The 15,214-nt window shown below is 25.5% G+C and overlaps 1 protein-coding gene across 2 annotated transcripts; it reads right to left on the reverse strand.

The window, feature by feature from the left end:
* Positions 1–3,518: 3,518 nt before the first annotated feature.
* LOC137820324 (SNAP25 homologous protein SNAP33) lies at positions 3,519–6,120 on the reverse strand. Of its 2 annotated transcripts, none has more exons than XM_068624354.1 (6): positions 5,956–6,120; positions 5,208–5,695; positions 4,993–5,086; positions 4,775–4,905; positions 3,943–4,040; positions 3,519–3,779 (listed from the first exon to the last, which is right to left on the reverse strand). In XM_068624354.1, the coding sequence occupies exons 2-6, from the start codon at positions 5,655–5,657 to the stop codon at positions 3,680–3,682; spliced, it is 873 nt and encodes a 290-aa protein (XP_068480455.1). In that variant the 5' UTR covers positions 5,658–5,695; positions 5,956–6,120; the 3' UTR covers positions 3,519–3,679. The 2 variants fall into 2 exon arrangements, with proteins under 2 accessions (XP_068480455.1, XP_068480454.1); XM_068624353.1 differs by having other exon boundaries at positions 5,208–5,828.
* Positions 6,121–15,214: the final 9,094 nt, after the last annotated feature.

The raw sequence follows: 15,214 nt of genomic DNA on the forward strand, positions 1-15,214 counted from the left end.
TGAAATATACTTGTGGAAAACTTATCATTGAAAGAGTATTCATATGTTTGTCTCTGAATAACTTTGAGTGGGATATAAACATCGTAAACTCATTCATGATGAGGAGAGGGACACTTCTCATAAATGATTGAGCTACCGTTATGTCAACAACATGAAAAAGAAAAGTCAAAGAAATCTGTAAAACAAACAAACATTACTACTTCTTAAGTTAGATTTAGTTAATATATTTGAGATATAATTTCTTTTAATTGCTTTTGAAATACTAACTTATAAAATGTTTAATTATAAAAAATTTAATGATAAACTTATTTATTGTATGTTATATCATTATTCCCTGAGTTAATCTAACGTAGTTCAAAAGTAAGTTATATAGTATAAAGTAGCTTTAAAGTTTCATGCAACTTATGGATTGCTTCGTTAGCTTTTTGTATTTTTCTTGTAAACTCATAAATATAATATATGGATTAGCTTTTAGTTTGATTTTATACCTTTTGGGAACATCAATGTATAACAAATATTGTGTTATGTAAATATTTTTTATGTAGATTTTAGGTTTAATTACTTATTTGATGCCTACATTTAGGGTAAATATTCAATTTACTACAGTGATTTTTACAAAAATCAATTTGGTCTTAGAAGTTTTTAAAATATATTCAAGTTGGTCCCTTCCGTTAAATTTAGATCAACGATATTAAGTGCTTATGATGTGGCACAAAGAAGTGCAAATGTGGATTGTGAAATGGGAGAAATTTATAATGAAGGTTTTTGATGTGGCAATTGGAGGGTTTGGGAGATTGTTAAACATGACGAAATTGGGAAAAGAGAGATTAGGATTTGTTTAATTGCAATCACTAATTTGGGTTTATGGCAATTTGGATTCTTGATTGTGGTACAATGTTGGTTTTGGTGTTCGCGTATTAGTGGTGCAGATCATTGATTTTGAAGGTTAGGTACTCTTCACTCGATGTTGTTTGTTATGTTAGTTTCTGGAATGGATTGTGGTTGATCGTTTGATGTGGTGATGCAAGTTCATGATCTAGCAGAGGCATTGAAGTTTATCCAAAGCTTACACTCTCTAATTGATTGAAGGTGGTGGCACTATTAGGAAGGGAGGTAGTCACACGCAGAATCTTCTAAGAGTGAAGTGCAGACATGACATGGTCAGAGTACTTTTTGAGAAAATTCTAGTTACTAAGTAAGTGCGTCACTCACGGGTTTACTATTTACTTAAATTATTTTATTCAAACTTTACTATATTGTGTTACAATTTTGTTAAGACGCCACAGAGCAAGGTTTGAAATTGTCATTGTTGATGTTATTGAAAATTGTGGCTACAATTTTGGTTGCAACTTGGTAGCTGAGGCATCCGAAACCATGATGTTACAATCGCAATTTCAGTTATGATGTGGTGTTGAGACCTCCAAAATCTTGATACTACCTTACCATCACAATTGTTGATGTTTACTGTTTCCATAACCTTGCCAGAAAGTGGACATGGAGTGTAGTAAAACTCCAACAAAGAACACAAACCTCACAAAACCTTCAATCCAAAGGACAAAACCAACCCCTAAAAGGGGGCAAATCCTAAACCCTAAATGTGTCCTACATGTACATAAGAGTTTCAATGTGTATAACACTTCACGGTCAACATTTTCACTTCTTTTTGCCACATCACAAGAACTTAATGTCGTTGGTCCAAATTTAACAGAATTGACCAACTTGAGTACATTTTAAAAAACCTTAAAATCAAATTAATTTTTTTAAAAAAAGTCATTGTAGTAAATTGAATATTGACCTAAATGTAGGGACCAAAAAGGTAATTAAAACTAAATTTTATGATTCATATCTATTATTATTTATGTTATTCCTGAATCCTTTCTTGGGTTTTATAGTCCTCCACTCCATCCCTTAAAAATTGCACTTAATATAAAGCTATTTGGTCACATGTTATTATTTTTATTTAGATACAACCATATTTTGTTAGGTTTAAGAGGAACTGGAGTTGGTCTCCCATAGTCGCAAGTTAAGAAAACTTGTGATCCCTTACAAACAAATTGAGGTTGTTGTGCTTGCCCACATGTATGACTAGTTTCAAACACCGCAATCAGGTGGTTATGCTATGTTTTTACAACTTGTATTCCAAAACACACAATTCATAATGCAAATATTGTATTCTAGATTATACGTACCAAAATACAAATTTTGTATTTCGAATTGAGCATTTTGGAATACAATCCAGAATAACAAAGTTGTATTTCAAAATGTACTATCGAAAATATAATATTGTATTTCAGAGTGTACATCATGGAATACAAATTTGTCGTTTTGAATTATATATTTTGTAATACAAAGATCTAAGTTTTATGTTCCAAATTGCATAATCTGATAGATGTTTGAATTGCACAATCCAAAACAATCAACAACCAACACCAACTACTAACTACCACCACCTACCAAGCACAAAACCTTCACAAACATATCCAAACACTACAACACCAACTCACTCAATACTCACCATAATTATTTTTTTTTCATAATGATAAAATTGAAATTTCAAAATTTATGGATTGTAGCTTGAAAACATGGGGTACAAGAAGAAAAAGCCTTTAAGCATGACTATGCATGGGCCTAGTAAAAATGAGCCCAATATAAAGTTGAATATAAAAGCCCAAAACCCTAGACAAAGTTGGTCTCTACACCTAGACTGAGAAGGGGTAAACTCTTCCCACACCTCCATATTTTCCTCTTCACCCATACTTCTAAAAATACCAAAATTATCCCCCATATTCTATTAATTTTTTAAAAAAAATTGAATATGGAATCTAAAGACTTTCTTAATAATTTGAAAGTTAATATTTATGAAATTTTGCATCATTTGTATAATCCAAAATGCAAATATTACATTTTGAACTCTGAAATACGAAATGCTAAATGCAAAAATTTGTATTTTGAATTGTAGAATTCAGAATATAAAATTTATATTTTGATTTGTGCTATCTAAAAAAAATAAATTTAAATGCAAAATTTGTATACCAATTTTCCTAAAAACTAAATGAGAATGATAATTTTAGTATTTTTTGAATAATGGAGGTGTAAGAAGAAACACATGAAGGTCATAGGAAGAATTTGCCCTGAGAAGGTATGATGTTAAATTTTCTTTTGTTAAGATGTTAGATTAGTTCGTCTACTATGGTTTAAATTTGAAATTTGGAAATTTATCGTAACAAGTTAACAAAAATAATCTATTATTTCTCTAAAATAAACTTAATCAAACATTAAGATGGAAGACCTAAAAGAGAATTATTTGAAACTCTGAAAAGACCAAAGCAGTGGAGAGCAAAACTACATAATGTTACCCCAAATCAAAAGGAGAAATAGCACGAAGAACTCCCTGATAGTTAAAAAAAAAACTCTTCAATACAAAGTATAATTTCTTGGTAAAAAAATACGAGTTATAGAATGAACCATGCCCAGAAAAGGTAAAGTAGGAATCACGATGTGGATAATAGAATCATAAATAATCTCACAAATCAATCAATACTATATATATTTCAGAGACAAATATTTCACAAGTGGATTGTACATTATTATATTTGAAAGCAGAATCCTGGAACATTGGAAGCTCCTTCAATTGAAAAATGTATAGTAAAAATTAGTATCAGTCTCATGATATACACCCCTATTTCCTAAGCAAATGACGGCCACGTTGGTTAGCACCATTCACACGGATGGTCAACTTCTCCATATCCTTGTCAAAACCATTCAGGGCATCGTTATGCCTGCAACATTATCAAAAACAGTATAAATTATGACATCTTGAAATAAGTGAAACGGTTCTGAATAATTATTAACTAGTAGTACTGCCTGAGCAAACATTGTTGTCAGCGTCAAAGAATGTCTGTAAGGTAAAATTAGAGATAGCATAGAATCCAATAAACTTACCTCCCAAGTTCAGATCCCATATCAATGGCCATGTCTTTCAGTTCTCCCAAGAGATCACTTATATCTGAGAGTGCATCATCTTGCTTTCCCTTTTCAACCTGTTCAGGACATTCTAGTCATTAGCTGAGTTCGACGCTAAGAAAATGTATTACAATATTCTACAAGGCAAAGTAGAAAGTCACAAAACAAAAATTAGTATCCAGAGTGCACTAATATTGACTATAGAATAAGATGGTTTATGTGCAGAAGGGGGAGGATAGTTGCAAAATTGTCTCTTTTTGAATAAAATGGTTGGCTCGATACTAGTGATATGGTAGTCATTAAGGACAAGCAGAAGCAGAATAATACTACAAGAACCTATGTAACACAGGATACTGATACGACACGGACACGGAGATACATAAAATCTCTAAAATGTAGGACACGAAAACACAGATATATATTATATAATTATGAATTATATAAATTGACAATAAAGATTTATAAGCACAAATATGTTTCAAATTATTTTTAGAAAAAAAAATGTTTTTCATGACTGGTTCAGAAGGATTTGTTTCTTATTTTTATAATCATAATAACAATTTATACAATAAAATTTAAATTTTTAAAAAATTAATATATTTTTCCTTTTTAAAATTATATTACAACCGTAATTGTCATAAATCTAACAAATACTGATTTAAAAAGATTTAAAAAGAGTGTCATACACAAGAACACATATATTCAGATATTAATCACACATCAAAGCACTAAGAAACTGAAGCTTTGTCATGTTCAGCACTTCAAATGACTTCAACACGAACAGTTAAATCTGCATCAAATCAATACGAACCTCGACTTTTTCAAACGCATTTGTTGACTCAGAAGGTGTTGTCCGTGACTTTGATTGGCCTTTAGGAGCAGAAGTCAATCCTAACTTCTCTCTTTGCTCCAAGTGATTGCCCTTTCTTCTCACAGGATCATCTATATCGTGAAGAACATAACAAATACAATTATCATACAACCCAAATCAGTTGAAATAAAAAAGATGAAAGGGGAGAAAATACCAACCTCCAAAAACAACTGGGCCAGTTATCGTGCCTGTCTTCTTCGGTTTCCAAGTTTTGGAAAACATGCCACCAAGAGATCCCAAAAGTTTTTCTCCCTGTAAATACATCAACAAAACAGTCAAAATAGTAGCGAAGAATACGAATTGAAGCAGCAACATTTTTTTTTCACAAGATGAAGAAGCTGCCCATATAACTGAGGAATAGCAAGATCGATACCCGACTCAGATCATGATCAATATCAGCAGCAACATGGTGGCTCCTTGTAATCTGCTCCCCCTGTTGGTGCAGCATCACCAGAGTCTTGGTAGCATCCTCTCTCATTTCCTCAGCTATCTTCAAACAACTGTTCACTGATTTTGTGGTCTCTTCAGCCTTGTAAACAGCATAGTCCTCCAATTCCTGCACAGATTGACTCTCCAACCCCCCGGAGTCGCGGAAATCGTTCTTATACCTATTTCTATGAGCAGAAGAAAGGCCATAGGAAGATGATGAAGAGTGTCCACTGACCTCAACACCATCATCAAAGGGGTTGGTGTTGGTTAAAGTCTTCTTAGAGGAATTATACTTTTTATCTTTTGACTCTTGATCAGAATCGAAGGGGTTATGGACAGGACCAACAGAGCTAGGTTTAGCCTCTCTCAAAGGAGTTTTCCTTGAACCAAACATCCTCTCTCTCTCTCTCTCTTTCTCAAGGAAACAATGATCTTGTGTATCAATTTGACCCCGGAAAGACAAACAAGCAAAAATCCAAAGATCAAAATCAAGCTCTATAGCACGAACCCTCTACTCAAAATTGAATTTTGAAATTACGATGAATCCAAGTTCATAGAAATTAAGCTGAAATCATCAAAATTGCAGTTAAAACGTACTGAGAGTCACAAAATTGAAAGTGAAAAAAAAGATATATAAAGAATGGTGAAAGCAGAACACGGTGGTAGAAGGAGAAAGGAAGAGACGTAGGTACCTGCAGAAGATAATGTAATGAGACGAAAGAAGGAAGAAAGTGAAGACAACGAATTTAAGGTTAAGAGATTGGATGGTTTCAACGCGGAAGCTCTGCGAAATGGCGTTGAAATTTTCCTGTGGGAATTGCTCGCTGCTGACGTATGCGTTTGTTTGAATTAATATTATATTATTATTATTATTGCACTAAATTATAGTTGTCAATTTTCTTACACCAAGTTGTTTCTATTTGTTGATATTTAACATTAATATATAAAACTTAAATATTATTATTTTCTCTAAATTAAAACATTACTGTATTATTTAGTATCTCATGTGAATAAATTATTATTACGTGTTAAATAAATAAATATATATATATATATATATATATCATCCAATTATGATTAATTAAATTTATTGATTTTAGAATATTTAAAATAACTTAATTAATTGAAAGTGTGAAAAAATATATCAAAATTAAAAGCAGTATAAGTTAAGAAAATAATTAATTTTATTTTAAAAATAGAAATTTATTTTTTTATTTTTCTTTTTCAAAATTGTCTTTAGTCCTTATACTTTCAAATTGGTATATTAATTCATTCAACTTTTAGAAATAATAGTTTTAATTATTTTATAACTAAATTTAATATTTAGTGGCAACTTTTTACAAAGTTGATAAAAGAAATAAATTTATATGAATGGTATTTGTTCTTTATTATACTTAAATTTAATATTTAGTAGTGATTGTTTTATCATAGAAGGATTAAGTTTGCATGTTGTTAAAGTTTGAGAACTAATTAATCTACTTTAAAAGTATAAGAACTAAAATTAACTTTTATGTAAAAAACAATGATTAAGTTTACATATGTTTAAAGTTTGAGAACTAATTAATCTACTTTTAAAGTATAAGAACTAAAATTAAAATTTATGTAAAAAACCAAAGGCGAAAAAGCATTTTTTGAATCCATATTTAAATCTATAAAAAATATTAATAGTTTTGAAAAAAAATGACTAAAATGTTAAATATATTGAACTAAGGTCATAAAACAATTTTCTGGTTTTTCTTTTATTCATTAGAGAAATAAACATTTAAGTATATTTATTTTCATGAAAAACTAAAATAATAATAATAATATTAGAAACGTAATAGTATTGATTTCTAATTTATTTATTACTTTATATTAAAAGAAGTAAGTTTATAATTGTATAATGTATATAAAAAAGTTACAATATGAAATTTCAGTTAAATATATATATATATATATATATAAACAACTGAACTGAAAAAAAAAATCAATTAAAAATCCCATTTATTTATGAATCAAATTAAACTTGTTTTATATTTTATTAAATAAAAATTATATTTTTTCAAATATGTGTTCAGTCAATTTTTCCTCCTTGGAATTAATCTACGGTGGACCTTTTAAGATGTAATAGGGTGGATGCCATCTTAGACTAAAAGTCGTAGATGATTTATTTATTTTTGCTAATAATAAATTTGTCTAATATTAATTAATGTCACGTGTTTATATTTTGGAATTATTTTTTCCCACTTAATAAGTTTAATTTTTATTATAAATTTATACTTTTATCAAAATTAAAAGTTTTTTTTTTCTTTTTCAACTTCCTTTTCTAGAATGAAGGGATTGTATTTTACAAAATAATTAATGCATCAATTTACATAAGTTAAAATTAATTTATGTATAGATTAAATATAATATTTGGAAAAGTTATTTTAGGATACAACTTATACAAATCAGTCACAAGTTAATTTTAATTATGAAAAAACTTATTTTTTTTATCGGATTAGAGCCATAATAAATTATTGACCATTGCTTTCAATATCTTAATGACAAAATCTCGTTCAAACATCCTTCAAATGCAACTTTAGCCTTCCACGTTATTTTATATTTTTTACTCTAAAGAATTTTAATCGACTTTTGGTCCCTATAAAATATTTTTTCGTTTTGTATTTATTTCATTTTAATGTATCTATTATTATTTTTAGTCCCCAAATTGTTCTTTTTAGTTTGAATTATTCCCTTGAAAAAATTTATAAGGACGAAAAGCAAAATGTGAACATATTACAAAGACCAATAACTAAGTAAATATTTTATTAAGAAAGAAAAATAACAACGAAGAAAATAAAAATAAATAAATTTCATAATACTAAATTTTAAGAAAATAAATTAGAAACAAAATTATTTTTGTATATATAATATTTAATTAACATTTACCATATAATTTAATGGTATATTTATTAAATAAAAAAAATTATTATATTTAATAAATATATCTATAGAAAAATTATATAAATAATTTTAGTTGATTTATTTTGTAATTATTTTAAATTATATATAAGAATCAGATTATATTTGTGTAAATTATATCATCATTAATTTTATATATTTTTTATCAACAAAGAATAAAATAAATTAATAGAGGTATTTCAGGGATACCCCAACCCTTATACATAAAATCAAAGTTTAAACCTAAGTAAATTGACAGAAAACATACAAAACACATGTTTAAAAAGTATATCTAATCCCACCCAATTTACAAGTATAAAACTTTATTGTGTCTCATCAACCAATACAAGTATCCAAACCCTAAACACACATCGGCTCGTAGGACAACAACCACACAAGTTGAGGTTTATGCACATTTGGTTCACGCAGCACACCAGCTACTGTAGTGGTTGAAGCTGTAGTGGTTGAAGCTTAAACAGTTGAATGATAAAGTTGGACAGATCCATAGAACACCATTATGACTTATTTACCCATGTGTTTCCTTTTGTCCAAATTCCTCCATTAACATCAATCCTTTGTCTCATTGTATGTCCATTCAAAATAATCCAAGATATATGAAAAGTGAATTTTAAAAATCAATATGTTTAAATTTTTTTTTTATAATTATGATTATTCATTTGAAATTTAATTCGATTTTTTTTCTTTTACATATATATATAGAGCAAACTATAAAATACTCTCATAAAAATTAATCATCTAAAAAATAAATAAGCATTGTAGTTCAAATTAGACTAAAAAATATATATAATGTACTATTATTAATATTTCCTACTACAAACACATTATGTAAATGTTCATAGTATTGTAAACCTAATACAACAATTTTATACTACAAAAGGAGTATATTAATAGATGTATAATAATAGTGTCTCATTTTTCCATTTCCACTTACATATAAAAAAGTTTTGTAATGTATTTAAATTACTAATTTTAATTATTCTTTTGTTGGACATATTTGTAGATTAAGTCGGTTGAATCATCTTGATATTAAACTAAACAAAAATCCATTTAACAAAGAAGAAAGAGATGTGCTACATAGACTCACTACACTTATGGGATCAGGTGGATATTCAGAGCCAAGCTTTTTCAAGAACAAAGTATAACATTTTGAAGAATTTGTGGGATATTGCAATGGTCAATTCAAACACTTCATCCTTTAAAAGCATTTTTCCCAATTATAATGGAGCAAAAGAGAACATTGTTGGGTTCAATAAATGGGTTAAACACATATATCATTCCATTATATAAAGGGTTTATAGAGTAAAGAAAATGACATCACTTAAGAGTTCTTAAAGTTGTATGAATTTTGGGTACATACCATCTTCTCAAACATTTTTTTCATAAGGAGTGATTACAAGTTATACATATTTACTAATCTAGATAATTTTGGATTTCTTAATCAATGTTATTGTTTGAGAAGTATGACATGGTCAAAAAAATTCATAAAGCTTAAGTAACTCTGAAAACCATTGAAGCAAAAGTCTTTTTCTTCATTCCAAATGCCCTTTTGTCATATAATCTTGAAAATGTTTTAACCCATTTCTATAATCAACAATGCTTCATCTCATTTTGCTCAATTATGATTTGAATTATTGATGCTAGAGTACAATGTGTTTGAACCACAAGTTAAGTCTTTGAAGATCTCAACTTGGATTACTCCATTCATTTTCCCACAACACAAACAAGTTACTTATAGATCTTAGAAGAAGATGGCTATGAATATCCAAGTGACCCCAAAAATATGGCAAGCCCTATGTACTTTTCATCTCTCTCTTCCTTGAAAGGAATTTTGGTTATGTTTAAGATCAATTAAACAACTTAATTTACAATTTATGTGAACAAAAGTAATTAAAACTCATTATTGAAATACATTACCAAAGCATTTTAAATATTTATAAGAAAAAAGAATGAGACACTACTAGTATTATAACTTTATTAATATGATGTAGTAAAATTAAACCATTTCTACAAAATATTGTTGATTTATATACTCTTGTGACAATTCCTTATAAAATTTGAAAGACAAGAAAAAGAAAATGTTACCATATGTACCTTCTGAATTAGAACAGCAACTTCTTGAACAATTAAGCATGTTCTCAACTCTACCTTCACTGAAATAATGGCAAATTTATATTCAAATCTCATCACGATCTCAACCTGTTTAATCATGTGCATACTAAAGCATATGAGAATACCCTTTATGCATATATATTAAAAAATTTAAAAATAATATTAAAAAATTTCACTTGCTTGTAAAACTCAGTCAAATACCTTCTTATCAAATCAAATTCATCCAGTGTTAGTGTACTAGATGACATGCAAAAAGTTTGGGCAAATTAAAAATCTATACTTATTTATAGTTAATACATATATTTTTATAATTTTTAATTGATAATTAAATCATAAAAAATTAGGGATACACCAAAAAGTAGGGATTTGGTTTGTAAGAAAATAAAAATATTGAATAAAGAGAAAATTACACAATCAACTAATTAGATTTAAAACCATAAGAACTCTTGATAGTTTATGAAAGAAACGATTTGATATGATATGATTTTAATACACCATATCATACTATAAACCAAGAAAATCAGTAAAAAATGTGTGATGAAAGAAAGTTCTTTGATTAAATTATGGGTGGATTTGAAAAACATTCACAATGACCAGATCTAGACAAAGTGACAAAAAAAATGGTTTTACCCAAAACAATTTTGGTTGAAATGATATAACTTCCTCCTTTCATCCAAAAGGGATCTCGTTTTAAATTTTCTTGAATGAACAACCCACAAAAAAATTGAATGCAATCATGAACTGTACAAGTTTAAAACAAAGGATTAGAAATTGTAGAATAAAAAAATGGAACAAATAATAATTTGATGAATTTAAAAAAGCCATAAAATGGTTTGTTCATGGGAAAATAATTTACAGAATTGGAGTGTGTCTTTTTGGCATGACAAGGGTAAGATTCAGATGATGAGTATTGACTCATAATCAAGATATAAGGCAAGTTTCTGTAAAAGATAAACAAAAAAGAAAAAAACTATTTTCTAGAAGTGAGTGAAAGCAAAAGCTGTGGAAAAAAAAAATATGAGTGAAAGCAAAAGCTGAGGAAAAAAGAAGTAAAAGATTAAGGAAGAACAGTGTATGAAGTGTGAAGAGAAGAAAATGTTATGTGCATGATCTTCACCATGAGAGGAGGCAATGAAAGTGAGTGTGAAGGAATGTTTGAGAGGGGACTATTTATAGATGTATAAAGTTAGGGTTTACAAGTTTGTGTTAGAGGGAATTGTTCCATGGGCAGTTTTGGAAAAGAAAAAAAAAATTAATATTTTTATTAAGATAAAATTAATTTATGTATAAGTTATAAAAGATAAGGTTTTAGAAATATTATTAATACCCAACTTATACAAATATTAATTATAAGTTGATTTTCAATTATGAAAAATACTTATTTCATTTAATTCTTTTTTCTCTCTCCTAAAATGTATTCAATTAGACTTGTAACATATTGTTGACTATTGCTTTTGATATCTTAATAGTCCATTTTTACATAAACATCCCTTAAATAAAATTTTAGCCTTCCAAGTATATTTTGTGTTTTTTACTCTAAAGAATGCGTGTTCGAGTTTTCGTCTTCATATTTTTTTTTTACATTTATTATATTTTTAATGTATCTATTATTACTTTTAATCCCAAAATTTCTTTTTTTTTATTCTTAATTATTTAATTTTTAAAATTTATAAAGATCAAAGAAACATTAAAAAAAATAAAAAAATTAGTCACTGTAATCACTAATTAAAATACTATTTTATAAATTAAAAAATTATTGATATTTAAAATAATTTTTAAAAGTAATAAAATTTATAAAATAATTTTTAAACTAGTATTTAACATTAACTATCAAATTTTTAGTTATTATAAATTAGTTTTTAATTTAAAATAAAAGTTAACTTAAAATTTAGTTAGTAACTAAAATCTTGATAGTATACCACCAATACAAAAATATTTTATAAATTTTTATTAATAATAAAAAAAATTAAATATTAATAATTTTTTTATAAAATAATATTTATGACTAATTATTTTTTTATCTTCAAAATAGTTGGTATTAAATAATTTTATTGTAGTGAGTAACTAAATATTTTATAAAGACCAAACAAAACGGTCCAAATAAAAATTAATTAAATTTCTTTCATTAAATATAATATTTAATTAACATTTATCATATAATTAAATATATATTAAATAAATTTGTTGTCATATTTAATAAATATTTATTATTTTTCTCACTATTTTTTTAAAGTTTATCTTTCTATCTATCTATAAATATATATTAGTTTAACTTATCTATTAATACACTACAAGAAAATCATCAAATAGAAACCTTTTGGTTTCTAAATTAGTTTTCATTGTTGTTAAATGATTTATAAATTGATATCTAATTAACTGTTTTTGCTACCAAATTTAGAATCTAAATAATTGGTAGTTAAAACCTCGGCTAGTTAGATATCAAATTAAAAACTATTTAACAGAAACTAATTTAGAAATAAAAAATTATTTTAGTCTCTAAAATGGTATCTAATTTAGTCACTATAATAACTAATTATTTTTTGTCTTTAAAATTGATTTTTATTTCATGATTTTCTTGTAGTGATACATGTGAATTTTTTTCCAATTGAATTGATTAATTATAATTTGGTATCACCACTCTCCTTTCTCTCTTTTATAATATATATATATATATATATATATAAATAAAGTATATTTCTATTTATATTTACAATTATATTTATAGTCACACATATAAAATAAATTATAATGTTGGTTTCAGTGGAATTGGTCATATCTTTTAAGTAAGGTTTCAGATATTTTCCTTTTGAATGAAAATAAAATATGGTTGAAAGAAAATCTAAATAAAAGTTATAGTTGAAATGCTAAACATGCTAGGTTAAATTACACTAAAAAACAAGTCTTAAATGTACAATTTATTAATATTCATTTATGTATATTCATTTATGATAATATTAATATATATTAATAACAGTATTTGAATAAATATTATCTTTATCCTATATTAATTAATTAATTTATTAATATAAATAATATTAAGTATGAAAGAAATGCATGATTCTTAAATTAATTTTAGTATGAACTGTTTCATCAATCAATTATAATATTTAATTAACATTAATCATATTAGTAAATATTATATTTATTAAACGAAATTAATTTTTTACATCTAATAAATATTTGTCAAATATATAAACGTTATTAAATAAAAATAGTTATTACAAATTTAATATATATACATATTTTTCTAGGGATAATAAATAAACTCTCCTGTGTTGTCTGGACAATGGTATTTGTATGTATATACCTATTTTTTTTTAAATTATGAAAATAGATATGGATAAGTATATGTTTTTTATCTTCATTTTTGTAAAATATTTACTTTTAAATAATTATATTATTTATTTTATCTTTAATTTAAATATAAAAGTTTGAAAAATTCACGCTTTAACTCTTAAAACAATTTATATTTTAAAACTTATTATTGTTTTATCCGTATAAATTAAAAATTAAAAAACAAATCAAGTATTTTAGAAAAAGAAGTATAGTAAAATAAAATGAAAATAACAAGATTTTTTTTTATAATAATGCAAACTAAAAAAAAGTTGCAGGACAAGTTTTAAATAAAAACAATAATAATAAATAATAATAATATTTAAGAAAAGTCAAGGTTTTGGATTATCAAATTTGTGAACCTTAGTTAAAAAAAATCAATTAATATTTATAAAAAATAAATACTTCTAACGTGCTACCTTCTCTTTCAAAACTTTCTCTTTCACTCCTTTTCTCTCTCCTTCTCTCTCCCATTTATTTCTCTTTCTCTCTTTAAATATTGATCTCTCTTTTTCTTTCTCTTTCTTTATCTTTCCTATTTTTTTTTTAAGTTTAAAATTTAGAATTCTTTTAATAATGATACAACCTGTACCAAATTACAACTAAAAAAGAAAATATTTTTTTTTCATTGAAATTGAATAATTTTAAAATTATATTAATAATGACATGTTCACGATTTTATCATATTATAATTTGAGAAGAAAATATTTTTTTTTTAAAATTTAACAATTTTAAAATTATATTATGACATATCATCCATAAAGTAAATTGGTACATATTTGTCAAAATAATATTTTTTTTCTTAATTTCTTTCTCTCTACATTTATTATCTATGTATTACAAAATTTATGATATTGTCTCGTGATTTAATTAGTAAAAGGTAAGGAGAAATGTGAGGTTAAACTCTTTTTACATTAATATTTATAGACTTATATGTGTTCTAATAATTTTTTATTTTATTTTGAATAATATTTTTTAATATTTTTTTTATGTTTCTATTGTTTAATTTATTTTCAATAATGCATTAATCATTTTATTTTTATTTTGCATGTTTATTTAATTTATTTGTTCTTTATATTTTATATTTCTATAACTTCATTTATTTTTAGTGCACATTGATTTGTGTACTCTCATTTCTCTTATTATTTATTTTTCTCTCAGATATGTACTAGTCATTTTATTAATTTATATTTCTGATTTAATTTACTTTCCAATTATGCAGTGGTTTTTTTATTCTTTTATGTTTTTGTCATTTAATTATTTATTAAAACCATATTTTTCTCAATTTATTCATCCTTTTGTTGTTTAATTTTTTCTCAATAACATATTGGTCCATTTCTTTTATGCTCTTTTGTTTAAAATTATTATATGTAATATGCTAGTTCACATCTAATTATTTAATTAAAGTTTTTTCTTTTAAGTCTTATTTTTTTATGATGTATTATGTAAAATATTTTAAATATTATTTCTTTTATAATTTAAGCTAATAAATTTATACACAAAATGAAAATAAAAAGGTAAGTAATTTAATATAATAAAATTGGATAAAAAGAAACTATTTATATA

The sequence above is a fragment of the Phaseolus vulgaris genome, chromosome 9, assembly GCF_051622355.1.
Source record: "Phaseolus vulgaris cultivar YP4 chromosome 9, ASM5162235v1, whole genome shotgun sequence".
Lineage (NCBI taxonomy): Eukaryota > Viridiplantae > Streptophyta > Magnoliopsida > Fabales > Fabaceae > Phaseolus > Phaseolus vulgaris.